General features: G+C 35.1%; 1 protein-coding gene across 1 annotated transcript; it reads right to left on the reverse strand.

Annotated features, from left to right (window-relative positions):
- Positions 1-5,754: 5,754 nt before the first annotated feature.
- ube2wb (ubiquitin conjugating enzyme E2 Wb) lies at positions 5,755-27,796 on the reverse strand. The gene is made up of 6 exons (XM_066721101.1): positions 27,736-27,796; positions 22,648-22,739; positions 15,482-15,584; positions 11,609-11,764; positions 9,738-9,813; positions 5,755-9,249 (listed from the first exon to the last, which is right to left on the reverse strand). Exons 1-6 carry the CDS (start codon positions 27,748-27,750, stop codon positions 9,236-9,238), a joined length of 456 nt encoding a protein of 151 aa, XP_066577198.1. The 5' UTR covers positions 27,751-27,796; the 3' UTR covers positions 5,755-9,235.
- Between the last annotated feature and the right edge of the window lie 48 nt (positions 27,797-27,844).

Here is a 27,844-nt window from a genome sequence, read left to right on the forward strand (position 1 = left end):
ACTACGTTTATTTTCTTTTATAAAAAGTTATATGTTTTTCTCTTTAACTTAAAATTAGTAACGCCAAGCGAAAAGTGAGTGACCACCCCCCGAGCACTGCAAGTGGTAGAGTCTGGCTTCCTGATAGTGAAATCCGACAGCCCACGGAGCTGGTCTTCCTGTGAGCGCGTCACTGCTAATGAGAGCCGCTGCAGGAATGGGGCACAGCCTGCAAAAAGCAGCAAACTGTACCATACTACTGTCACACTTCACATTTTGACAACACTATATACTATATGCTTGTCTTGAATTTGACACACGTGAGTTTGCGAGGTTTGAGTTGCAGTTTTATTAGATAATGTGCAGATTGATTGTTACTAGCTGAATTGAATAAGCATCTAAGTTGATCTTACTACTACTAGCATCATTACCATTATTATTATTTGTTGTGGTTATGAAATCATATATTGTGTATTAGGGGACAAAATAGCTCCATGACAGAGCAGAGAGCTGATTTTCACAAAGTCCATAAAAGATTGCATTTAAACGGAAGCATGTTCCGTTTTTTTATACTTCACATAATGTTGTTTATACAACTTATGCATCTCCACCCCTCTACCTCAATCATGAAATTCAAAATAATGGAAGACAAATGCAGTTATTAAAAAATAATAAATAAATAAATATAAAAGAATGCTAACTTAAAAATAAAGTATATATTTGTGTTGTATTAGAACATTAAAATGTTGCACAGGTGAAAGATATAACCCTGATATATGAATTCTATCAAAGGAAGGGAAAGTGCATGAAGGAGTTTAATCTACTCTGATTCAAACAACTCAAGATTGTAAAATCTATCTTTAAACAACCTATCAGCCAAAAGAAAGACTGGAAGATCAAGGTTCAAAATGTCCACACTGATTGTAGCCTGTAGCCTCAAAGAATCAGGACTTATAATTGTCTTGACAACAGTGAAATGCATTGAAGGAGGTTCACCTTCTGAATATTAAGAATAGGCATAAGCAAAGTAAATTAGACTTAATTACATAAGGTACCTGGACAGACTATCAAAAATCAGGATCCAGGAACCTGAGTGACTGACAACCTAAAGATGCATGAGCCCCAGATCTCTACCTTGACCTTTGACATCCGGTACCCTACAGCCCTAAATAAACAAACCCTCTCCTAGTGCTGTGTTTTAGAAATCCCCTCACTCAGGTATCATGTTTCAATGACCAGGTGTCTGGGAAGCTGTGATACTAATGTGTGTCAGTAACATATTAAGACACATGTAGCCATCTGTATAAAAGTAAGTTTATTAACCTCATTAAGGACTAAGGACAGATGCAAATTGGAAAACAATCAATTCATGGTAAAATAAACCTATGTAAATGTTCTATATGTGAAGTGAATGCATCTAAAGTTCATATAAGTCGTTTATTTTCTCCCCAGCAGATGGCACTGTCAAGTTTGTATAGTTTTTATGGGATTCATAAAGTGTTAATTAAAAATATTAAAACACTTGTAAACCTAACTGAAATCCTACTTTTTTTTCTGAAAGAAAGTGAAACGGATGATTTGCTTTACTGATTGACTCGGAAATATGATTCTGGTTGTTTTAAACTGGAAGCCTGTCAGATTTAAGAAAAGTAGGGTGCAGTAAACAGGTTATCATGACTCTGAGGAAGGAAATAAAATGAAATAATGTTTCCATAATGTCCTTTGAGAAGGACTGCAAGGTAAGTGAATGCTTAGCATGACAAAAGTACAGGGCAGACCCTAAATAAAACAGTACTCACACCATCAAAAGTGGTTGAGAATAAAAGTAAAAACACTTAAGAAAATTAACATTGGATATCTAAACAATCAGTTATTTCTTAATCTGCACTCACCGTACTCACCACATCAAAGGAAACTACACAGAAACATTTTTGAGAAGTTTATGATGAGAACAAAACCATTCATGATTTTTTAATTAAACTTACATCATGATACTTTGTAAATTAGTAAAAGTATATATATCAGAAGCAGAAGTATATAGGTTCCTAGTCTGTGTGTACCAGCTTCTGTTTCAGACCTTTGAGGATGGCTCGCTTGTGGAGCAGCACTGAGATCTCTGCTCAGAGTGACACTGTTACATGTCCTTCACTTGCATCCAAGTCACACCTGAAAGCAGTGTATTGTATTTAATAGTACAACCAAAAATAGATTTAGATGATCTGTGGGCCAATCCTTAAAGCCGTTATGTTATGCCTGCATGAGCTGGCTATCCTGCATAACACAACGTGCACAACCAATATGTCAAATGAAAGATCAACCATGACATCATACCTGTAGAAGCATATCCTGTCGATCATCATCATCATCATCATCATCATCATGTTTCTTCTTTGATGCGAAGGTTGGATGTAATTTCGTGCCACTCATCCTGATTGTAAGATTTATAGGTACATCCTGTCGATAGTGGAATAAAATTCCTCCGGCCTTCAATTCCTTCCTGCATTGAGGAGACACTGTTCGGTATGCAATAATGCTTGTAGGTGCTGCTCCAACATCTGATTTCTGAAAATGACCTTCTGTGCCTTTGAGACTTTCAAGAGTTTACACTAATGACCGGTCACTGCTGACCAACATGCTTTGTTGTGACATGCTAATAGCATGTAGTTGAAGGTTCATTATTGTAAAACTAGTTCATGCTATTTGTAAAATAATATATTTTTTTATGAAATGGCACAATGAGGAGCATCAGAAAAGGGAACACAGGAAACTGCAAACAATAAAATAAACTGAGATTATGTATCTCATGCCTCACATACTTGACCTTAGAATTACTACTGTCAGTTATAGCCTTCTCAAATAATATATTGCAGTGAAATTCCAGTCAGCAATGTTTAGGTATTAGCATAGTCTGGACTACCCTATTGCTTGATTACAAATTCTATTTAAACATTATTATTATTATTATTATTATTATTATTATTATTAATAATAATAATAATAATAATAATAATAATAATAATATATGCAGGGCCCTTCAGATTTATTCATACCCTTGAATACATAGGCACAAAAACTAAGGTTTTGTAAGGCTGTGTCCTGCTGGAATGTTTTTATAACATAATCTGATCAGCATTGCACAGCGTAAAATCATATTTGTCATAAATTATTTGACTGCACAGAACAGGAGGATCACGTGTATTCACACCTCTATGTATTAATTTAAATAAAATTAAATAAACAAATCTACAACAACATTCTGCTGTTCGGAATTTCAATGGAAGCTTCTGGAACTACTTAGAGGCCTGCAAAGGTTTCCTATTTCCCTGGGGTATAAAAGGAGGTAACACACATAGAAGACATTCAGTAGTAACATGCATCATCATGGTTAAGGTCAGGCAGATGGCCACTGAATATCACAAGTTGGGGTATAGCTGTAAAAGAATCCACAAAAAGATTAATCTACCACTGTAGTGTCCATTATTAGGGAATATTAAGCTACTAGTACAGTGACATCACTGGCAGGAAGAGAACACATGTATCTTGCCACCATGGGCTGTGAGACAAGTACTTCTGGAGAGAAATATCAATAGAGCCAAAAGCCAATAGTTGGAAATCTCCATGTCAAACTGGCATCTTCAAGAGACAAAGTATGCTTGAATGTGGTATTCATGGCCAAGTTGCAAGGAATAAGTCTCTTCTGAGTGAACAATACAACCATGACAATTAGAACCATGTTTTATGGTCAGATGGAAGCAAACTTTATCTTTAGTTTAGACATGCTCACCTGCGTTATGCTTGACATAAAAAAGGTGAAGCTGATGTTAAGAAAACAGTAATGTCCACAGTGAAATACGGCTGGGGATCTATAATGTTTTGGTTGATTTATATCTACTGGTAATTGTTCTTTATACCAAGAAGCTCAAGACTGGCTGAAAATAGACTTTCCAGCATGACAATGATCCAAAGCATACCTCCAAATCTGCAAAGCAGTGGTTAACTGCACACAAAATACATGTTCTCAACTGGCCATCGATCTACAGACCTCAATCCAATAGAACATTTATGGTTGAAACTCAAGTAGGCAATTCACAAACGAAGACCAAAGGGTCTGAAAGGCTTCCTTCTGCCTGAAGGAACTGTCAAAACTCTCCCCTCAGAAGTGCCAGAACCTCATAGAGCTCTACAGGAGGTGTCTTGTCAGTGTAATCCATGCCAGAATAGGATTGACAAAGTACAAGTACAAGGGTATGAATTTGTGTGACCCTCCTGTTTTCTGGAATTAATTGTTTATGATAAATATGACTTTGCTCTGTGCAGTGTTCATAACATTACAGTGGACCATGTTTAGACTTTTTCAATAGGACAAATTATCCAATTCATAAATCTTTCCTTTTTCAATGTATTTTGTTCCTATTTACTCAGGGGTATGAATAAATCTGTATACATCTATATATACTTAAACACTATTCTTAACAAATATTAACAAAATGAAACAAAAATGAACTATTAAATTCATTAAAGCCTTGTTGTCACTTTGTTAGTGTTACATAAAGGAATAAGCAACTGATTCCTTTACATAATATTCATCAGCCAGTAACATAAATCATGGCCAAATCAGATTATTATAATTTTTTTTTTTTAAAGAAAAATAAAAATGTACTTTAGCCTTTAAAATGTGCTAGTCTTAGCAATTCCTTTTCATTATGACTATCATATTCAGCATTATACTTTAGTTATAAATTTGACATTTTATATAAAAGATTCTAAAAGGCACCACCATGCATTTCAAAACACGTCACAGTCTGTTTCTCTTTATGTTTGTAAATTTTTAAGCCTCATTTCAATTTTGCAGTATTTGGTGTATTATTAGTGTGTTAATTCCATATCACAAACTGTTGTGATGCACAAGAGTAAGAACAATGTGAGGTTGAGGATCACTTTTGTATGCTGCATGAAATGTGTTGCAGATCAACTTCATTAAACACCCAGATGTGGTTAGATTTCAATATCTGATGATTAATTTGAAAACATATTTTACAAATCCTTTGGAGAGTTATGTGTATGATTCAAGTGCATGAGATTTACTGTGTTTGTTTAACTAGTATGTGAGGATTCACCCATTTATGAACTTAGGCAAACAAACAACACAGCATTCACATTCCAGGTCATTTTCGGTCTTTCGATTTATATTAAAAGTTCTGAAATTAACACTAAATAAAATTGGAAAATTGATTTCCCCCCATAAAACCTGATCACAGAACACTTTTGTTTAGGAAATTTCATCAGTTGTATGAAATCATTGTAAAGATTTTTTGGTTTGCCTAAGCCTTTTCATAATGATGGGTTTTAATACCAAATAAAGAATTTATTTTGCATTTTTTGGATCCATACAGGGCCGGTGTCTGACACTAGGGTCTAGACAAAATAAAATTGTGACCTACCCACCAAATCGCATCTGCCCACTCAGGGTAAATATTATAATCAGAGGCCACTTTCTTCCGTTTATAAATAACAATGTGATGGTGTACACAATTGTATTAGTAGTTTGCAGTTTTGATTTCGTCTAGATGTATGTCAGCTCAGCCACTGAAGAGGTTATCATGGGTTAAATGGACTGTAGAGAGCTCTCAACAAAGACAACAAAACCCTAATTTGCATAGTGGAAGAAATAAGAATAAATTATTTGCAGGGCACGATATACAACCATTATAAGGCAATCTAACCACTCCTGAGTCCCGTCCCTAGCCGTATAGAATTTTAATTAAAAGAAACATCTCAAAACATTTTGTTTTATTAGTGCAGGGACAAATATGGCATTTATGCACATATAATCTTACTCAGTTCAATTAGTTGAAATAAAACAATACATTCTTCAGGTGCCACAAGTTGAAGCAGACGTTTCAGTAATAACCCACTAAATCAACTCTGATTAATATAATAACTAAAACATTTCTACATGTATTTCTCATTGCACTTCTGGTATAAAGAAACCCTCAGTTTGAAAGTGTGAAAGTCTAGAAAAGGCAGGAGTCCTGATGTAACTTATTAATAACATGATGGGTGAACAACATGACAAAATCAAAACAGCAACAAAACCAACATGATTTCATTCTTCAGTAACACAAAACGAACGCACCAACTGTGGCCGATTTTTCGTTTCTGCTCCTTGGTTTAAAACTGAAACAGTCCAAGAATACTTTACTCTTAACCACACAATGCCAGTCAACAGAATGCAGTACGTACATTGTATAGAACAGTAACACACTGCTTTATTAAATTAACAGGCAGAGCTTACATGTCATTTTTACATAACTACAATTGTTCTAAAAAAAAAAAAAAAGTTTTAATTTACAGTACCCCTAACTTAAAGTTTATTAAAACAAATACACAAGCCTGTTTTTTTGTTTTTTAAAGTCACCCAACCACAACTTACTCAAAAACTTAAATTTAAAAACCACAGATGAGAACTTTTTAAATCCTGCTGTTATATGACAATCTCTGTCTGTCTATCTAGAAATCTGTTCATTGATAAGAACTGTCCAAAGACACATTGCTTTGAAAAATCCCAACATTTGTCCCAGCACTAACTGTAATGTATGTGTATTAAACCATTTAAATCCATGTACTTTTCCAATGTAGGCACATTTAGTGTGTTTCTCAATAATATCAGTGGGCAGCAGGTGTTAAAATGGTAGCTCAATATGCCTAGTATAGTGTGTGTACATAGCACTTTATATCTATGGAATACATTTCAAAGGCCAAGATTTATTGAAGCAAGTAGCGCCACCCTTTTCCAGAAGCTCCAGATCAGTGGGAGAATAAAAAATAAATAAAAATAAAAAAAAAACTGAAATTGAATTTGAAGGTTCACCTCAAGCAGCAAATTCTTTTTTGGTACGAACAATTCTTTCACTGATTTATTGAGTTGTTTTAAAGAATTTTATATAAACTCTAAAAGCAAGCATTTGAGGATGGTGATGCATATTTCTTTCAAAACAGACAACAGTTCCTAGAGCTTACTGCAATAACTTCAGAATAAAAAGTCAGAATCGTTTGAGAGCAACTATGAAAGCACTTAATGAAAAAGAGAAAAACATGTTTGTTTGTTTTTAAGATTTAAAATGTTCATTTTCTAATGACAGTATTTTGGCAGCAAAGTTTTAATGTAAGAGGAAAATGACTGGCTGCTAAACATTAATGGTTTACTCTAGTTATGTAGAAAACAATCACTTGATAGAAATGGATGTTTTCATAAAAGGTTTTCAGTCATGCTAAATTACCATCTGTTTTCCAGATGAGGAACACAAAAACCAAAACCAAAAAGCAAAACAGGGAGGTGTCACAAATCGTGCTTATCTAAAGAGATAGCTAAAGCAAATCAAATAGTTTTAAAATTTGTACAATTCGGAGCTTGTTATTGTGAGACACTGATAGCTGTTTTTTTTTTTGTAGTTTTTTTAGCTTAGATGCTACCCACACTGATACTATGAAGAGAGAATTGTGCCAAAAAGCAGATCCTGCTTAACAAATATGTGACTGACTTTTTTTTACCGTTTTTTTTTTTTTTGTTTGTTTTTTTTTGTTTTTTTTATACAAATTACTGTACAGGGCCTATTTATCCAAAAGTGCAGAGGAGAAGGTATATTTTCAAGAATGAATAAAACAACTTAAAATGGGAAAAAAAAAAGAAGCAGATTGATTAATCACTGCATTATGTATCTCAAACTTCAAACGATCTATAGAATATGAAGTGAATCCAGGTCTGGCAACCTGCGATGGTAGATACAGGTTTCACAGATTGAATCATTAAGAAAATCACCTTTTCCTTGCACTAATTGCTAAAGTAGGCTTTTATTTATTTTAAAAAGATACATTTATAACAACTTTTTCGCAGACATCTGAAGTATAGTTGACAATGTAACAGTCTTTTTGGTGCAAATATCACTATAGTTGAAACTCAAAATATTGGTTAGCAATTGTAGGAGTTTACTCACTGAAAAAAGTACCTGAGCCAGATACTAGATATGACTAGGAGGATTAGCTTATTAGAGTCTTATAATCTGGGGATGAAGAACTTTTATTTTCTTCTCAATTGCTCTCAGACATTACTAACCTCAATATAAAAACATCTGGTGGAGAATAGTAAATGGAAGTTAAAGACATCCACACTTTTTCCCCCAACACATTGAGCATCCTTCAATATTATTTTTTTCCCCAATAATTAAAATTCAAGGTGATAATTACTATCAAAGAGAAATAAGTTACAAAAAAGAATGCTTTTCAAATCAGATACAGTATTTTAGAAGCATGACAATCTTACAACAAAATAGAACATAAAAATTCAACAACACAAAATAAATCGTTTTTTCAGACATTCAGAACAAGAAAGGTGGTTTTTCTTCCTCTCGCACACATCAGGGCCAACAGAGAGGGCTGGCAAACAGCTTTAGATGCAGCCAATATGTAGAGACTATTACACAGATATCTTTAGTGAATAATAAAGCAAATTTAACTGAAGCTTCTGCCCACATTTTGACTGGGAAAACACTCTTATAGGGGACAATCTCTGGAAAGAATAAATAAAAACAGTGAAGGAAAACTAGTTTTCACTACTCAACCGTTTCAAGAATATAATATATAATAAAATAAAACCTATTACCTGAATATAAAGTGTGGTGAGCAGTTTTCAGTAGAACTAGGTGCTAAATGTAACACTAAGTTGTCTTTTCATAGTCATTTTCACAGTGCATATAATTTCAGTATAAAAGATTAAGCATTTTCCTTGGGGCTAAGATGCTGAAAATCCCTTAAAGTTGAACTAATTGATTTGGATTTAATCTGTCTTTGTAGGCCCAAGCATGCATCAATCATTTGTTATTGCACAATACATGAGGACCTGAAAAAGTGTCAAAACAAAGGAAGAGAGCATTATATTATATATATATATATATATATATATATATATATATATAAAAAAAAGATTTAAAATAGGAATAACTTCGTTCTAGAATCTCCTCATGTTCCGCATAACTACCTTACAGCACATCAATCCATGTTGGGTGCATTCTTTTCTTTATTTTTAAAGCCAACTACTATAATGCATCCAAAAGCCCAGTTGTAGAAATGCAGTCAATGGAAGTCTCCAGCGCCTGGTGTCCATTGCTCCAGTCAAAGGTTAAAGTTCAAAGACTGAATGATCAAAGTGCTTATGTACTCAGTAGGACATTTTCTTCTAGGAGTATTACAAAGTTGTATATTAGCATGTATCATCTGTTAAAGGAAACACAAACACACATATAAAAAGGGAGAAAAAAAAAAAGTGGGTTAAACTATTTCTTCCAATTATTTTTTCCCCTCCTTATAATTTCCTCACAGGACCACCATGAAAAACTTTCCCTCCTACTTTTAATCATAAATACCCCATATAATCGAAAAAGTCTACATTTCACTTTGGTTTACCTTTTAAAGTTGGTCTCAAAGCAGAACTATAAAAGTGAATGGTAATTTGTAACACATAATCTGTAATCTGCTAAATTAGTCTATTATAAAGACACACATTTATATCAACCTCTGAGGATATCTGAAGTACAGTAAAAACATAAGTGTTTTTTTCAAATATCATCGTAGTTGAAACTCAAAATACTGGTCAGCATTTTCTTATTGAAAAATAATCTGAGCCAGATACATATGTCTAGGAAGGGCCTCTTCTTCCATAACATGTACTTCTACTGGAGAAAAGTAGAAAGAGACCTACTCACCATGATACCACCATTTTGTTTTCTTTGGATTCTTATTACATGTTCTTACATAAAATGAATTATCAGGAGGCCGCCTCTGAAGGAGAAACGGAACAAAAAAAATGAAAACATCATCCAATATTTGCAATCCTGACAATGCTAAAATAATATATATATATATATATATATATATATATATATATATATATATATATATATATATATATATATATATATATATATATATATATTAAGATTTAATCACTTTTTCACCACAGATTTCCTCATTTACATTTTTCAGGTTCTATTGATTTGTTTCAAATTGTTCTGATGGGTTTTATTTTGTAACAATGTGCCCAAACCCTTACAATTTTCATTACAGGTTTCGGATTTAACAAAATTGTTTAATTATGTACTAAAACCAGCAGAGGGTGTTCTTCTCTACATTATTCTAGAATATTACAGCAGCCTTATGTTGGCTTTCATGACTGCTAAAGATGTGGTATATGGCAGGTAGCACACATTAGCTGTAAAATAATTACAAGAAGATGGAAAAAAAGAAAATGTCTATTGCATTTTCAATCCCTTGATCTCAAATGTATTCACAGGAAAATCTAAAATAAAATAAAGATTCATATAAATTATACTGTAAATTACATGTAAATACTTTTGCAGGAATGTATGCAAACTATAGTTACATAATATTTGTTTATATCCATCTTGTAAAAAAAATATAATATTATTTATTTTTTAGAGAAACTGAACAGCTGTCCAGAGCTTAAGTTTAGGAAAGATTCATAACTGAATGTGATATTTTTTTGGCCATTCCTTTTCAATTGGGTCTGAAATTATATGGTACTGGTTGTAAAAGAGGCTCTTCTCTTTAGGGGCATTCACACTTGTCTGATCACATACATCCCAAATGCTGAGCATGGGAGTCTGTACTCATAGCCACACTGAGCCATCACTTATTAATCTCACTTGTCAGCAGCACAAACGACATCCGTGAATGAAAGCACAGGAGCATCTTCCAAATTACATGAATGCCATGTAATGTACATTTAAACTTATCGGATCTCCTAGTCCGAAGAATCATCTGGATTTCATAGTGAAGCTATGCATTAGTTCCAGTCAAAACCACTGGATTAACGTAGGTGCATTGGAACATCAAAAAACCTGAAAGTTATGTTTCAATCAATTATTAGCTCCAGTATCAACATTTGACTGCAGATGTGTCTCTTTCCAGCAACCTGAATAGACGTTGAGAATAGTGTGAGCAGTGGAGCTCTGTCCTCTTCAGTGCTGAGTCACAGTACGGTCAGTAATAAGCATAAATAGAGGGCATCTGGTAGCTATGTTCAAGTTGTATTCTGTAAAGAGCACTTGTTGTGTTGAAGGATCAATGGTGTGGGAAAGAAACATTATAAATGACTGCACTGATCCCGAGATCATCAACAGTGGATGCAAGTCTTGTCAAATTCAGGAATTGCATTGTTCTAGCCGTATGGATGCCATTTGCAGCAGACTTTGGGCCAAAGTTTGCACTAATGAATCACTGCAACTACACCACAGTGGTCAACAACATAGCTTCAAACGAAAGAGTCCTGGGGATATCAATAAAACTCTTTCAAGCCTGATATGTGGAAATCTTGTGCTTCTAACCTCAGCACACAAAGGAGTGAATCTAGTGGATGAATGGCAGCAAACTGGGCGAAAGCCAAAGAGTCCTAACTGCATCACTGGATAAAAGAATCGCAGGACTATTATTGTACTTAGTGTCTGACAGACCTTCAAAATTTTGTATTGGGATAAATGACCAAATAGCTTTAATCAGTTAATCTGAGTGAAATTAAAACATGTTAGTTTCACTTGATCTTCTAATTCTCTCTTACCTTTTCTTTGCAGCTGGAAAGCATGCTGATAATGCTAAGACAAACTGATTGCACTGAGAGAGCTGGAGACCAATCTTCTGTTAAAATGGATAAACAGATGTGACCGTTGCTATAAACATGAGGATGGACAGGTATATTCTCACCAGTGAACATTACCTAAAAAGAAGAGAAAATATATTTTAAATAAAAACTGCATTATTTCATCATATATACACAGTCATACATCCAGGCTTCTAGCATAAAGATGAGAAAATAAGTCTTATACTAAACTGTCTGAGCTTAATACCCCTGGCGACATGGGGCCATGGGAATACTACAATGCAGAATGGAATATCTGCCTGGCACCAGGACAGGAGTTCATACGAGTAATAACATAAGGGATATTAGCACCCAATAGAGAAGACTAGAACCGCACAGCTTTGATCATCAAAGAGAATAAATATAGAAAGTGCAACTGCTTTCACAACTGCACATATAATGTAATTGCAAGACTGAAAGGGTTCAGAATAATTTGGGATTAATATCACCTAGATATCATTGCTAACGGGACTAAGTTTATGTATGACTTTTTGTGAATCATTAATATACAAAATACACAAGGTGCAAGGTATAAAATGTTCCACATATTGTATTGCCTTCACAGGTGAAAGTTTTAAAATGATAAAATTAGAATGGAATGGTAGCTGAAACCAAGAGTATGTAATGGTTGGAATGTTAACCACACTGAGAAAGAGGTCCAACGGGTTTGGCAGGTCGCTGAGATACCAAACCAAATCCCCCCCCCACACACACACACTAAGCAAACAGCATTCCACCATGTTTTCCTGCTGTCAGAGGGAGTCAGGCGTATTCTGTATTCTACGTCACAATTGCTGTGATGCACTAAAGTCAGACCTCAGTCTTCAGGACATGGTGGCATCATACAGTCCCCATCTGAGATCATCAAGCAACTTCACTACTTTATTAAGAGACCATTCACTTTGGCTTTTACATCTATGATCACATCAGTCAGGCAGGGAATAAATAAGATCTGTAGGCCAATCAAGGCATTAGTCTTATTACAAAAATAAGGGAAAACCAGAAAGAACAAACAATGGTTACACTGTGACGACAAAAAAATATATAAAACCGGTTTCCTCTTTTTGAAAGCAGGATTGACCTGAAACTGGGGAGAGGAAATGCCAGCATCAATAGCTCAGTGAATCTGACAAGATCTCCAGGAATATTCTCATTTGGGCAGATGACAGTACAGTTGCAAAAAGCATTAGCGCTCACTCTCACAAGGGAAGTGTGCCATGTCGAAAATTAAAGGATATGGTCAATCTAAACCAGGCTGAACATCTGACACAGAGACAGCTCCCTCTTCTACTGTGCAACATTGTAATTATCTCGGAAACTTAATCAACAAACAGGAGTAATGATATTCTAAAGATCCACAACGAAATCATTCATTCATACTATATGTATATTTGCTCCATCATCTTCTCTTATCAATGGTGATAAAAGTCAATTAAATGTAAAATTTTAGAAGGTATTGTAGTACTGTCACATGATTAATTCAGCACATCAGTGAGAGCTAGATCTAGAAGGCCCCAAAAAGGCAGCAAGGTTTAAGTGACTGAAAAGCAGCTCTATGCTGCCATTCATGACAGTATATTGTAGCTGATTGCAGAAACAGGGGCTGCAGTGCCTGACAGTGCAGTTGGCATTTACACTCTTATGAGGAAATGAGCGACAGGCAGATCCTTCAAGCCTGGAGGAATGACAAAGTGATATGCATGGATGTCCAAACATATTAAAACCTGCTTCGACTGATCTTTTAAGCTACTTTTTTTAGCTGTATTATTTATGAAGTTTGCCAAAAAATGTACTCTTCATTCTTTTCCTAGTATAGCTTTGGCATCTGAATTCTTATTTGGGACTTTTGATTATGCAGAGAAAGGCACCCCCTTGCTTGGTCACAAGGAAACAAACAGGAAAAAGTAGCACTGGGTGGACCACATGTTTTCAATCATCACATTTCACAGCAGATTTTACTGCTTATTCAGATATTTTCTTGGTGTTGTTCTGTAGGTATTGCAGAGTTTTTACAAAAGCAGATGAGAGGAAAATAAAATACAATACAATACAATACAATACAATACAAACAGCAAATGGCACGTACAGTTCAGAAACCTTAAGATGGCCCACTCTGCACAGCTTACAGCAGCACAGTGAATTTGGAGGTCAACAGACCATGAAAGAGAAATCTAAAAATCAGACAATACTTAAATATATTTTACATTATCTTATTATTAACCCAATTAAGCTAATGCATGTACAGCAGCATGTATTACCATACATATAATTGTTAGTGGAATAAGCTTGTGCTGCAGTAGCTATGTCACAATGTTATTATGGTGGTGGACTAAATCTCTCTACTGCAGCATAACGATGTAGCATACTTTCTTGAATCTCAAGATGAGGCTGCTATTTTTAGGTAGAATGTTATTGCTCTCCGGTTTAATTTAAGCAGAGAATGCTAAGAAACTAAAATAAACATTACTTGCAAACAGTGTTCGGAATGCCAACCCTTATGATATAAAACATGAGGAGCTATTCAAAGATTTTATTGGAGAGAAAGAAAACAAAAATATCTCCTGTTTCTAAATAACAACAGTCCTCATCTGTATGCATACTTATATACAACACTAGGAGCCATCAGCTTAGGTAATCTGAAAATATAATTAATGGGAAAGTACAACTAAAGAACAAAACAAAAACAAAACTCTCTTATGGTCCACATAGTTAATGGGTTTTGACAGAACATAGAAAGCTAATGATTTCCTTTTTGGGAGCTTCAAAACACCATGTCAGCTCCTCAAATATTCCCCAAGATTAAACATGGCAGGTGTGTAAGCATTCCTAGTTCTGTGCTGGGCCAAAAATATACATAGTTATGACAAGTAGATCAAAACCAGTAATATGAAGCTTCATAATAATAATAATTGCATGCAACAATGCCACTGTCAGAATGCTTAAAGCTTTATCCACCCCCAAACAGCTACATATTCCTCTGCCAAATTTGATACAGTATTATTTGCACAGATTGGAAACTGTGTCAGAACTAATTTCTGACAAAGAGAGGAGAGGCAGAGGACACCTTCATCTTTGTCTGTTTTTGTTTTTTAAACTCAGTAATTGATTCACAGAACTAGTCATAAGGGATGAAACAACTTAAAAGTGGAGCATAAAAGGTAATCTGTGGTACCCCAAAGTGTTAGGGGCTGCAACCTGATGATTCCTGAACATCATTTGATAGGAATTCTACAGATATCTGTCAGTATATAGTATGTGATGTTCTTATTATATTGTCAAATGATGTACTCCAGAACACCTTACAGATAAGACTGCAAAAAAATCAGGAAATGTCTTAGTTTAAGTAGCTTAATAAATCAATACACTAAAGTCACCAAGCAACAAGAAATGCTTTCTCCAAGGATGATCATTATCAGAAACCTCCGTTACTGACAACAGCAGGCACCCCAATGCATTTCAAAGCTCAGAGGACTCATTCATGCACAACAAACATTCAATGATGAGCAATTGAAAACAACTTGAGAACAGACATAACTGATGAAACTCAATTTAAATGCATCTGAACCATAACAGTGTTCACAATTGTAAGGTTTGAGAAAAACAAACGTAATGGTGTTTAAATACTGAATGTTATGTTTTTGTCTCTTTGCAGCCTTGGTCTCAATTTAAACAATATGTCCAGGTAATATGATTACACAAAATATCATTCATAAACATGACCAGCTAATGCAAGGTGGGGTTACATAGATTGATTAATATAAATAATAATAGTGGTTAATAACTTTGAATGCATACCTGAGGTGAATCAAAAGGATACCGACTACTGAATTTGAAAAGCAGCTGAAATTTCTCTCCTTCATAGAGCGTACCAGGGGCTCCTTCCATATCTACAATCCACCTGAAAAATTAAAGAAGAGATAATTGAAGGAATGCTATTCAATGGAATACTTTCTAATTATAATGCATCTGAATTAGAACAAAATAACCTTATAAAAGGTTTCTACTATACACAATAGCTTGGAAAAGAAAAGACTTACAGTTAAGGAATACAGAATTGAAATAAGCTCCTACAAGTGGGGGTTCAGTTTATAAGTACTGGGTCAAATTTGACATGTCAACAACATTACAAATACACCAGTCATGTTACAGAGACAGAATAAGGGAACACTGCAGGCTTATGATATAATTTGGATAGTTGACAGGTTTGCTGGGGTAAACAGCTAAGGTCTCCAATGTCTTCGTTTATTCAGTAGATTTGACCAGACCAGTATTTTCACACAAGGTCTGTATGCTGCTTAGCTACAGACATAAGCATTTTTTCCCCCCATGTCTGGATAAGCCACAGGCATTGTACATCTGAGTACACTACAACCAAAGCATGTCTCGGTTGTCAGACTCAGCATTCTGACCTCACCCACAATGACAGAATTGAGTCTGTGACCAAACTGTGAATTCTCGATTTAGCCATGTTTTCCCTACATAGAGACCCTTTCTGTTGCACTTACATTACTGTTCTTATCTGACTGTGAACAGCCACCAATGGCACAAGTGTAGCATGGAAAAGTGTATGCTGTGAGAAATGGATGTGCAATTTACATCCAAACCAATGGAAAAACACCCATCATTCAATATAGTCTAACGCCATTGTTCAGTCTTTCAGAAGCTATACATAGAATCATACAGCTAATTATAATATACAGTTACACAGACTGTGGTGTCAAAAGTGCATGGATTAAAAATACAATGTCTTGAATAGGTAAACACCTCACTCAGAGCCCTCCCCTTCACCTGTCCCTGCGCACGTCTGACTTTCTTTAGGGAATTCTGCCATTTGCGTTTACTTCTGGTTGACAGAACGTGAAAATTGGAGAGCTTCTTTGGCTGGGTAGACAACACTTCCTTTAGGTATTTTTAAAAGCCTACACAAATGCATCACCTTGACAGTTAGAAGGCAACATAACAGGATTATACTTTTAAGTTTTATTTTTAACAATGGTGCAAAAGAGCTTCCAATGCTCACACTCAAATGATCTCCAAATACCATTGCTGAATGCTTTCTAATTGCTCTACATGCCTGAAAAGGTAATTTCCCTAAAACACTGTAGTTGTGCCAATAAAGGATTTAATAATATTCAGATAGATATTGAAAGTAACTTGATGCCTTTAGAGATTGTCTCCAGCAAGTCAGAGACAGCGGGTTCAATAGTTCATGTAATGTAGGTTTCCGAGTTCTCACTAATTCCCTAACTTCATCCTTGTCAGACTTGTCTTAATCCCTAAAAGATTTTCACAAATCTCAGAGTACAGATCCATTACATAACAACAAGACCACTGTCTATAAAGGAATATAAAGACTGGCTTCTCCAGATTTAATGGGTTGGAATAAAACAGAAATTTCCACCTACGTGTAATATGGTATCCTCCTCGACAGAACTATGTAAGGATTCGGTTACATTTATTTTTAAAATCATTTACATTTAAAAAAAAAAAAAAACATGAACGTAGACATTCATTTATAGGTCAGCATTATTTTCAGTTAAATACTAGCCTTAAGGAGTGCAAGGTGTTAAACTGGAGTGGTGGTGCCACAAACAGCACAGAAACACATTCCCATCCTCCCATTAAAACACTGATAAGTAATAAAATGGCAATCTATGTATGCTTTTTGATGATTTCTGCAATACTTCAGTCCGTTATGTTTCAGATTAACATCAATCTTGCCTTATACTTTTTAGAGCATAAATGATGTTTCTACAGAGTCAGGCATCTGTGAAATACTGCCAATAATAAATGTAGTCTGTGCCAAAGGTTATCTGTCCAAGCACACCGTGTTTTATAGAAGATGCTGGCCCTGCTCACAACTCAAAGAGGGTGAGAGAATGAAGACATCGTAACTCTGCTGTGGACTTGCAAATCACAGCATAAGAACCCAACAGAGCAGAAGAGAGCTCAACTGATGCATCATCGCAGTAAACACGCTTTTCACGATTCAGTTTTATAGATTTTGTAAAAGGAACTGGCTGCAATTCCACAGACAAGAGCTGCTGATCTAATCCACTGAGCCCCAGTGCTATGGATTGCTCAGGAATGGAATAAAAGTAGTTTTTCAAGCCTGGATTGAAAAGGGTTTACAAATATGTCTACAATTCACACACATACTTAAAAATTAGCTGTGTCTGAAGTTCATTCATGGCCACACAAAATCTGCAACAAAGCAACTAACGCACACAATCATACATTTTTTGAGCATATCTTACAGTGAGAGAATTTACAAGGTACACAGAAAAAAAAGTCAACTCTACAATATTTTAATTGGAGACTTTTTGTTTTAAAGAGAGTTACCATAGTAACAATCAGCTGTAGACAACAGAGAAACCTTGTAAAGCTTAATAAAAGTACACAAAAACAAACATTCGAGAGCTGGCGCGATAAGACTGCACACAAGATATTTAACTGAAGGGGATCAGACTATTACCAAAACCAATAGAAGCAGAACAAGTTTACCCATAGATATTTAATTTTGGGTTCAGGGCTATTCTACAGGTGAATCTGTAACAAAGCTTTTGCTCAGAATTCAAATGGAATCCTGCTTGTGAAGGCAAGCAACCTTTCTTTTTCTTTCTTTTTTTAAAGATAAATAAAGTAAACAAAGTCAATACTGAACTCTTGTCTTTTCTGCTGGTTGTGAGTCCCACATTACTTTCTCCTGCTGGACTTCACAGTAATACGTGCCAGCTGTGGTAATCAATGGAAATCAGTGGCAGTCTGCCTACGCTTATGGGGACCAAGATTTTTTTTTTTTTTAAGAACATTAGACAGAGGTACAAGTTAGAGTTGCATACCATTGAACCTCCAAAACAAATTCACAGAAAGCAAAGGTAATCACTCCATGGAATATCTACATACAATGCAAATGTTGCATTCATAACATTCTATACTGCTTTTATAACAGTCACATACCCATCTGACAGGTCTCCAGACAGGTCTTTCCACCATAGTGTGACAGATACCAAATTAATATTTCAAATTCAATAGGGGAAGCAAATTTCTTGTACTGGTTTTTGCTATCAGTTTGGATCGTAGATTCAGTTGAGCCATGACTAAGACAAAGGGGAGCATTTGCCAGTGTTAAGGAACCAAAAAATAAAAACCTTTTTAAAGATCCCTGTAGATGTTGTATTATACAGTTGGATTGGTATGCAGGATCACTACATTAACAATGGCTGGGTAATACATGCTAATAAACATACATTCATGTTTTTATTGATGTCATATCTTAGCTGTACTAAAATAATATAATGTTCATTTATGGGACATAAATTAAGTATATCTGGAAGAACTATGTATGTCTCTACAAGCTACTAGTCTGTCCAACAATGACTCTATGAACAATGTTGTTTGAATTAATCTTGGTATAAATAAACCCCCCAAAACGTGGATATCTGAATAATTATTTTCCTTGGTTGTTAGTTCCTTTAATTTCTTCCCACTGGACTGATGAATCAATACTAACTGTTGTAGTGGCTTTTCAATTTTGATTGTTAAAATCACTCCAGTCGGTCAGAAAACAAGCCAGTAATTGTTCCACAGTACTCTAGTATCTATTTTGTATTCTGCATGTGCACATGCACTTTCACCGGCAAAGAACTGTATGGAAGAATCAAAGGTAGTCTGGAATTAAGCAGTTGCCATCAAACTATGTACAAACTGACACGGAGCTCTGCGATAAATTAAACATCTTGTCATACATATGTAACTTACATAAAAAAAAAATTGTACCTTGTCATTTGAGAAACAATAAATACATCTCACAACTGCAGGATTAATTAGTTTCCCCAGATAGACCATTATTTTTAATCTACAATCTTTGGAGTCATTTACACAGCACTGAACAGATGGATGGTAGGTGTGGTCCCTTTCATTCGCTTGATTCCAGGTCTCCATGTTAGATGATCTTATGAAATCCTTGCTAGTCAACAACAAGCAGCAATCATTATATGTCTAATAATATTGTGTGTAATTGTATTGGGAATAAATTTGAATTGATTGTATCAGACAATCCAATAGATTTCAAAAACCTTTGGCGTTACCATTATTAGAAGCAGATTTGGCCACAAATGGCTCTTTAATTTTTATTTTTTTAAGTCTCGAATCCAGTTTCATATTTTCCACCTTCTGGAAATGACCAGCGTGAATCTGTGGCCTTGGCCAGCAAAAAAGAATGGAGATATGAATCTTAACCTTATTACATTTCTGCACTTAATTAACTGTACAAAGACATGGTCAATTGGTATTAGTATTAATTTTGAAAGACCAAATTGATACGCTCAAATGTTTGTTTGTTTTTTGTTTATATATATATAAAATTGATGTATTTCACATTCTTATCAGGCTGTGTCTTCCAATAGCAGAGAGCATCACAGGCCAAAATCTTTGGTTTAATGAAGGATATATTTTTTAAATCTCTCCCTCTATATATTCTTTAAATATTAGATAAAACAAGACCAAGGACTGACAATACATGCATTTCTGGAGTAAGTAATCTCTAGAATAAAAAACACAATTTTAAATACGTATTTTTGGCATGCTTTCAGATCATCAGTATATCAAATTACCCACACTTAATTTCTTTACAATGTGAACAATTATGTCAGGCTTTTATATTTATGCAAAATAATACTTAAGCCAGCTTCAGGAGATGATAAACAAATAGCTGGCTCCTGATGTCCTTTATATCCATTACTTAATTATGCTCTTTCAGTGAATCATCCTGGTATACAACTACATTTAATGCTTAAGTAATGCACATGGGAATGATAATGTAGCAGATAATACAAACACTGATTAAAATATTTATTTTGAATTTTCCCCCAAGTCACACTCCACTTTCCTTTACCTGAAACTTTTAAAATCAAAACAATATAGGAAATATCTGATAGAAAAACAAAAGTAGTAAATATCCTTTACTTTTTAATAGATATTCAGTGGTTAGATTTTATATACCCTTAATATAGCTTTAAGAAAAATATAGGCTACATTTCCAGTAGATACAAAATTGGTTATATTCTTATTCAAGAACAGTAGCATTTCCAGATTGGGTTTAATGCAAATTTATTTTGAAATATGCAAAATATAGGTACATACTGCAGGCACATTCAATTCTGGGAAGGAGAAAGATTATGTTATGAGCTAGAAAATACAATGGCATGGCCTTTGTGATTTCGTTTGTGCCATTTTTACTGTTTGACGATGTTCATCTGTAAAAGCATTGCTACGGGACCTGATGCACTATTCATCATTGAATAGTAATGTAGTACAACTGAGGGGTGACTAATTCAAATCACCAGCTTCGTGGAAAACAACCTTTAATTTTTTTTTTCTCTTTTAAGCTAAAGCAGCAAATATCACATTTACTAAAGCGAATACATAAGTTGTGCAATCAGACTTGACATTGAACTGCGGTTTGTTACAGTTATGAAAAAATATTCAAACTCATCTCCACCCACATTAATACAATACACTTCTCTGTCGCTCCAACTAAACTTTAAAGGTTAAAATTAAGAAAAGGTTAGCGTAATGTATACTGTATTACAAGTTTGAACTCAAGAAATTTATATAATATCAGACGGATACCTGAATGTATTTTTATTAACTCTTCTCACCATATACTTAGGGTTTAGAACAATGGATTGCAGTTCATAATTAGGGTTTGAATTAAAAATAAACCAATATGCTGTATATATGTTGAGTCAGTACAAAGGCAGGCAATGATATAGGCAATAAACCTTGTACACGATCTATGATCACTATCACTATTTTCCATCCTCTCACTATAGCACATGCTGAAATGAAATGCATATTTGATCACAGAAACACAAAGCAGAACTCCAGGGTGTGATCAAAATATCAATTTTTCATGATGTACCTGAATCAACAGCTTTTAAAACTACAAAAGCTAAATAAATTCACCCAATCAATACAGTCTCTCAATAAAAACATCAACATCTGTTTACATTAATTAGAGTAGAGCCAAACATCAACATGAAAATTTAGCCAATTTCAAGACTTTGGTAAATAAGGAAAATCTCTTTACGGAAACTCTAAACATGCTGGTTCTGGCATTGTTGTGTCTTTCAGGGCTCAGCTGAATGTGGCAAGAAACACTGTTACATGATAGTTAGTACAATAATCCATTCTGCCCTAGTCTATCAGTCACTCTGGTGGAGTTGGGAGCTATCTATGTACTTTAATGTATCACATGGGAATAATCTACTTTGGTTAGATCAGAGAGTGTACAGTCTAAAATGCCTGAAATGTGAGTTTAAAATTAAAAATTTAAAAAAGTGGCTGACAGTCAATGTGCAAACTTTGGAGAAAAAGCATGTATGATTTTCCATTTTCCCCTCTTGTACAAGCCTTTCACATAACCTTTTTAATACGGCTAACCTCAATGGTTGATTTTACGGAAGATGTACTAGTTTGCTTGACGAGTTAATTGGGCCATTGGTTGTGAAGTGTCTATTCCCATTGATTCCAATACACTCTGAAGTGCCAGGCACATTTAAAATCAAACTGAAGTTGTTTTACCGTTTCGCATGCATCTAAAAGAGAATCCTTCAAACCTTTGGAGTGAAAATAAGCCAGAATAGTCCACAACTTAGTATTACACTATTTCTTTATCCCTCATTTTCTGCATATGCAGACCAATACTCTTCATTCCCATGTTTATATACATTGTATTTTATGTATATTTTAAATAATATTACCCATTATGTAACATTCGATTTTCTAGATTATTTAAATTATCCTTACATGTAGCCCTTTATTGTATAACACTTGTAGGTTACCTAAAATGAAAAACAGAATTAATAAATAAAATGTGGAGCATCTAGTTTTATTTTCAATTTTCACACAAACACTTATGGAAAGGTGTAAACTAGTATGTTTGCTAGTCTACTTACTGTGTTATTGTATTTTGCACACTCTTCTCATTCAACGTCATTCCAGGGGGCGGATCGTTTTGCAAAGCTAATAGTTCCTTCTGTAGCCTTTTCTAAAAGAGAAAAAAAAAAGTAAAATTACCTTTCAGCAAATCAATACAGTAAAGTTATCAGATTAAATAGCCCATACATCCAACCTCAGTGAATTAATCCTAGATATGATATCTCTATAAATCCCCATTTCCTTCTATCTAATGTGTTACACCAGACTGAATACCATGTTAATATTTAATGATAAAAATTGTTATATATTCCTTGAACTGATGCTGATCAAGTAATTTGAAGAAAGTTTCAGCATCTTTCCTTATAAACAGTCATCTACAGTCAGTGTGCATAATTCGTTTCTTGCCTGAAATCTTAACTTAGTAGTAAAGTTTATTTGTTGTTACTAATCTTTTGTCTTTGAATTTAATTCCACATTGCTGTGTTTATTTCTCCACATTACACTTCAAAGAATAAATGGAAAAAAACATCTACAGAGGAAGTTCTTAATCTTGGTAAAGAAAAAATAGTTTAGGCTATTTTTAAGAGAGATTTAAAATGAGTCATTTAAAGTGAAGCTACAGATACCTTCTGAAATTAAGCACAATTCTCTATTAAACTACATTCATCCTGGAAATGAGCGTGGGCCTTACATTACCGAATCACTTCTCAAAACACTTCAATAGGAAAAAACTAATAAAAAGAAGACGGCAAAATATATAAAATGAAGACTCCCCACTGTACAGAACTTTGATTCATTTCATTTATTACAAGCGGTGGGCTTCTGTAAAAATGGAACCAAAGAAGCAGAAACCTAGAATGTATATTAATTCAATATCTATCCTTCAAAATATGGCAATGAAATATTAATGAAATGGGCATGAAATATCTATTGCCCATTACTGCCCATGGCTGTACTAATTATGCAATGGGAGTCTCATTTCCATACACACAGAGGTACAACGTTCTATGCAAAAGGACAGTAAGTAGGCAACACATTGGTTTATGCTGCATAATAATTAACATGCAGATCATAACAGACTTTAAGCAGCCTGAAACAAAAAAGGCATTTTCGATTATCTATTATTGAAAGTACCATTAACACCAATTCTAATTCAGAATGATTTTGGATGATACACTCTATAACAAAATTATACTAGTATTTTCTCTCACACCCTGAACAACTGTATTGTATAAACATAATATCCAAGCATCCCAAAATCAAACTTAAAAAAATAAAATTAAGACAAATTATGATATAATTGATTGACAGATTAAATATTCACCAACTAATTTGTTAAAAAATAATGCTTTTAGAACATTTATCAAGTGTTTCACATCAGGTTTCTATTACAATCTTACAAAGAATTATGTTCACACTGCGCATATCAATCAATTCTGCAAGTTCCCATAGTCTTGTTATTATTCATAATCTCTATTTTTCACACACCATCCCCGTGAGGGAAAATAACAATTTGCAATCTCACTCCAGGAAGCTATTATTTTTTACAGTTAAAGAATCCGCTTGATTACATTAAGGAATGGGAATGGTTTATAATATGTAGACGGGGAGAAGAAAACAAAAAAGTTCTCCCAATAAATAGTCCTAAATTCAATGAAGTTCACAATTTTGAACATGTAGCCTACTATTGTGGAGACCATTCCCTTTTTAATCTAAAGAAAAAAGTACAATAAAAGGTTGTAATCTATAGCACTCCTTTTATAAGAGGTCTTCTCTCATGCACTGTGTTTCAACAGATCATCACTCAGTTGTGTGCTTTGACCCTGTGCCTTCCAAAAGACACATTAAAAGAAAATTGATTTGGGTTTTGTATTCTGTGACATCATAGTTCATTATCACTGTGTTGGTAGTTCAGGGATGTTGGCGATAATAACAAACAAAGGCACTTTTGTGTAATTCTGAAAGGGGTGAAGTGCATGCAACATTTCACAAACCAAAAACACACACGCATGACAGAGAACAGAGAACCTAATGAGATTAACTTAAACCCTTCATTGCTAATAATAATTTGCAAATAAGACATTCAACAGAGATGCATTTTTTATTTTGATCTCTTAAATTAGTGCTGCAAATCTTATTTCAGTTCTTACACCTACATCCACAGGATGGATTAGGAAACTTGTGAAAGACCAGGGAGTTTTCCCCTCATTTATAATGGCTAAAGCTGACATCGTCATATCAACTTATTTCTTGAAATATGAATGATGTTGGTAGTCATGCAAGGCTAAAATGAAGCACTGTTGGGAGACAAGTAAATATACCATGCAAAGATTTTATTGGGTAATTTGCATTTGAAAAAGGGACATTTCACAAAAAATAAATAAAAACAAAACACAAGCAAAAGGCCTAACATGTGTTGCTATTGTGTGTGTGTGTGTGTATGTGAATCATGTCAATGAACACCAAGTCACAAAAGGAAAATTAAGTACCTAGAGGGAAGTAAAGGACACTAACTTTAATCTGTATTTTTCACCCACAAAGGTGCTTCACATCATATTACTGAGCCCTAGCGAATACAGAAGATGCCGGGACTTGTACTCTACTGTGATTAAGACAGGTTAAATCATTAAAAGGTGTGCCCTCTAAAGGATAACTCAATAAGGTACAGGATGCTGGACAAGGTTTGAATAAATCAAAATGTTTTAACCCATGACTCATTAATTATGATCCCAAATGCTGCTCTTCACATCTAGCATTGATTTGGTTCTTCATGTAATGTCTAATTAGCAAGTGTTCCATTATGTTCTTGAAAGACACTATGTTCCCTTAAACGACTTTGAGTTTAATGCTGCAGTAATCTTCTATTTATAACAATGACCAATAGATCCTAAGGTGGCACCTCAATGAGAGAGATGTATGTGGGCATTAGAAAAGATTATATAAATTATAACTGTTATAGAATAACAAGATTATGAACAAATAAATAAATAAATAAATGAGAAAACTAGAAAGACTTCTATTCATAAAGTATAAAGATCAACGCGATGTTTATCATAGCATGACTGCTTGAAGAAAATATGTAATACCGGAATTGCCAACAACAATTAATCTTCAAAAATGAAGGGGGCGATTCAGTTTATTCCAATAACACCGATGAGAAAAATGAGAAAAAACAAAGAATGCACTTGGAATGATGGAATCAGTTCCAATCAGCCTCATTTATGTTGTTTTAGAGTTACCAATAATGCATAAGAACACATATTTCCTTTCTAAAAAACACTAGCCCATTAGATTTTTAAAGAGATTTTATTTAGATTAAATGGACATTCTATAGCTCCAGAAATAACACACAGCTAGGCTATATCTGAATATCAGCAGACAAGACCGCTGCATTTAAAACTCTGTGAGTTTGGGTTCATGACATTGCAAGCGTATAATATACCCATAAAAGGGTCCCATTATACAACATACATGAATCAATAATTTCTCAAGGTCGCCTTTAAAGTCATGCGCCCGCTGAATACCATGGACCTGAGGACTGGGTGAATCTGACTATTTTGACAATGTTTTTCCTTACTATGACAAATTATTTGAAGTTGAACAAAACTACACAACTTTCATTTTCCTGAATTTCTGTCATAAGGTTTAATTGAATACTAGCAGGATTAACTCAAATTTGAACACTGACTTTATCATGGATCACTTTACTGACTATTAGGTTACATAATAATTAGGCTAAATATAACTGACCACAGAAGGCAAGATGATAAACAGAAAGCAAATGACTTACTACATCACATAGCCCATAACTCACTATTGTTAATAAGGGTTGATTTAATAAAGAAAGCCATACATCAAGATTATACTGGTCTACAATGTTTTTTTTTTTTTTTTAAGTAATGTTAATATAATATTATGGAAAAAGTGGTAGTTTATTAACTTGAGCAGGGTACATTTGTTCGATTACTGTACATGTTTAGCTAAATTTGAAATTATACAACCTACACCTGACTGGAAGTGAAAGGAAGGAAAACACCGATGGGGATGCATGAGCAATACAGTTAAAGGCATGTAATCCTTGATGTTCCCAATTGTTTATTTTAATGCATTAAGTGATCAGATCAGAACTATCAAACTTCCCCAAAAACAAGAAGTGCAGATATAAAGTGCGTGTAATATTGTGCACTTTCCAAGTCAGCACGCTGTCTCAATGTGAACTCAATCTTAAGGCAGATCAGAGCGTATTTCAGGGTGTAAACGGGGCAATGTGTGTGCTCTGCGGCCGGGTTAAGAGGCTCTGGGTCTTAATCTCTCCGGGCAATAAAGAAGCTGCCTCGGTCACCAGATACACCGGACGACACCACCGTTCAAAAAATGCATCCTACGAAGCGTGCAGCTCAACTGTGTGCACAAGTCTTCCCTGGAAACCCGGCCATATTAGTGCCTCTGCCCATTCCTGCACATGCACTACGATTGGAGGAATCTTCCCACTTTCGTCGCTGACATTTCGTTTCCTTGTCTCTTGGGGACAGATCCCCCGCCACCTCGTTTGTCAAGCACCCTACCGAGACGGACTCAGGGCTCCACGCGTCAGATTACGTCCGTGGTGAACCGTCATCTGCCCACTTCCTTCCCAAAAGCTCCCTCCAGCGATCCCATCACCCTCACACAAATGTGTCAACACTAGAGGAAACGAGTGCACTCCACTTAATAAAACTCCAACAACATCCTGGCTCCTACTTTCATCCAGCCCTTAGCTTCTCAAACGTGCCAATAACACCCTATCCGGGTGGGGATCGTCGTGTCGCTGGATACCTATGTGTCCGGCTCCCACGTCTCCGTCTCCAGGTACTGCTGCCATCACCTGTGCAAACGCCGCACTGTGCTTTAATCCACAGTTAGGTGATACTACAGCACAGGCTCCGGGCTGCACACCGTCCCTCTCCGTCTCCCATCGCCTCCGACGCCACTCGCTGCTTTCCCGCATATAAACGGGCGTTACAGCACACGTCTGCCCGTTCCCGACCGATGTCGGGGGCAAAGGAGGCAGGTGAGCAAAGTGTACGAACTGAATAAAGCGGTTTGAGCTCCAGTTGGACACTTACCTGCATCGACGCCATGTTGGAAACCCCCTGCGCCAGAGTGAGAGACGCAGGCTGGGTGACGTCAGCGCGTCACATGGAGCGGGGCGGGCGTGTGCGTCCAAAACACGCA

The sequence above is a fragment of the Amia ocellicauda genome, chromosome 2, assembly GCF_036373705.1.
Source record: "Amia ocellicauda isolate fAmiCal2 chromosome 2, fAmiCal2.hap1, whole genome shotgun sequence".
NCBI classification, from domain to species: domain Eukaryota; kingdom Metazoa; phylum Chordata; class Actinopteri; order Amiiformes; family Amiidae; genus Amia; species Amia ocellicauda.

Bases quoted from the DNA above. Each gene is read 5' to 3' on its own strand.
- ube2wb (XM_066721101.1), bottom strand. The intron at 15,585-22,647 runs GTAAGTAGACTA...TTAATTTTTCAG, and splicing joins GTGCAAAATACAATAACACA to GTGGATTGTAGATATGGAAG. The intron at 9,814-11,608 runs GTAAGAGAGAAT...TTTCTCCTTCAG, and splicing joins TTTCCAGCTGCAAAGAAAAG to AGGCGGCCTCCTGATAATTC.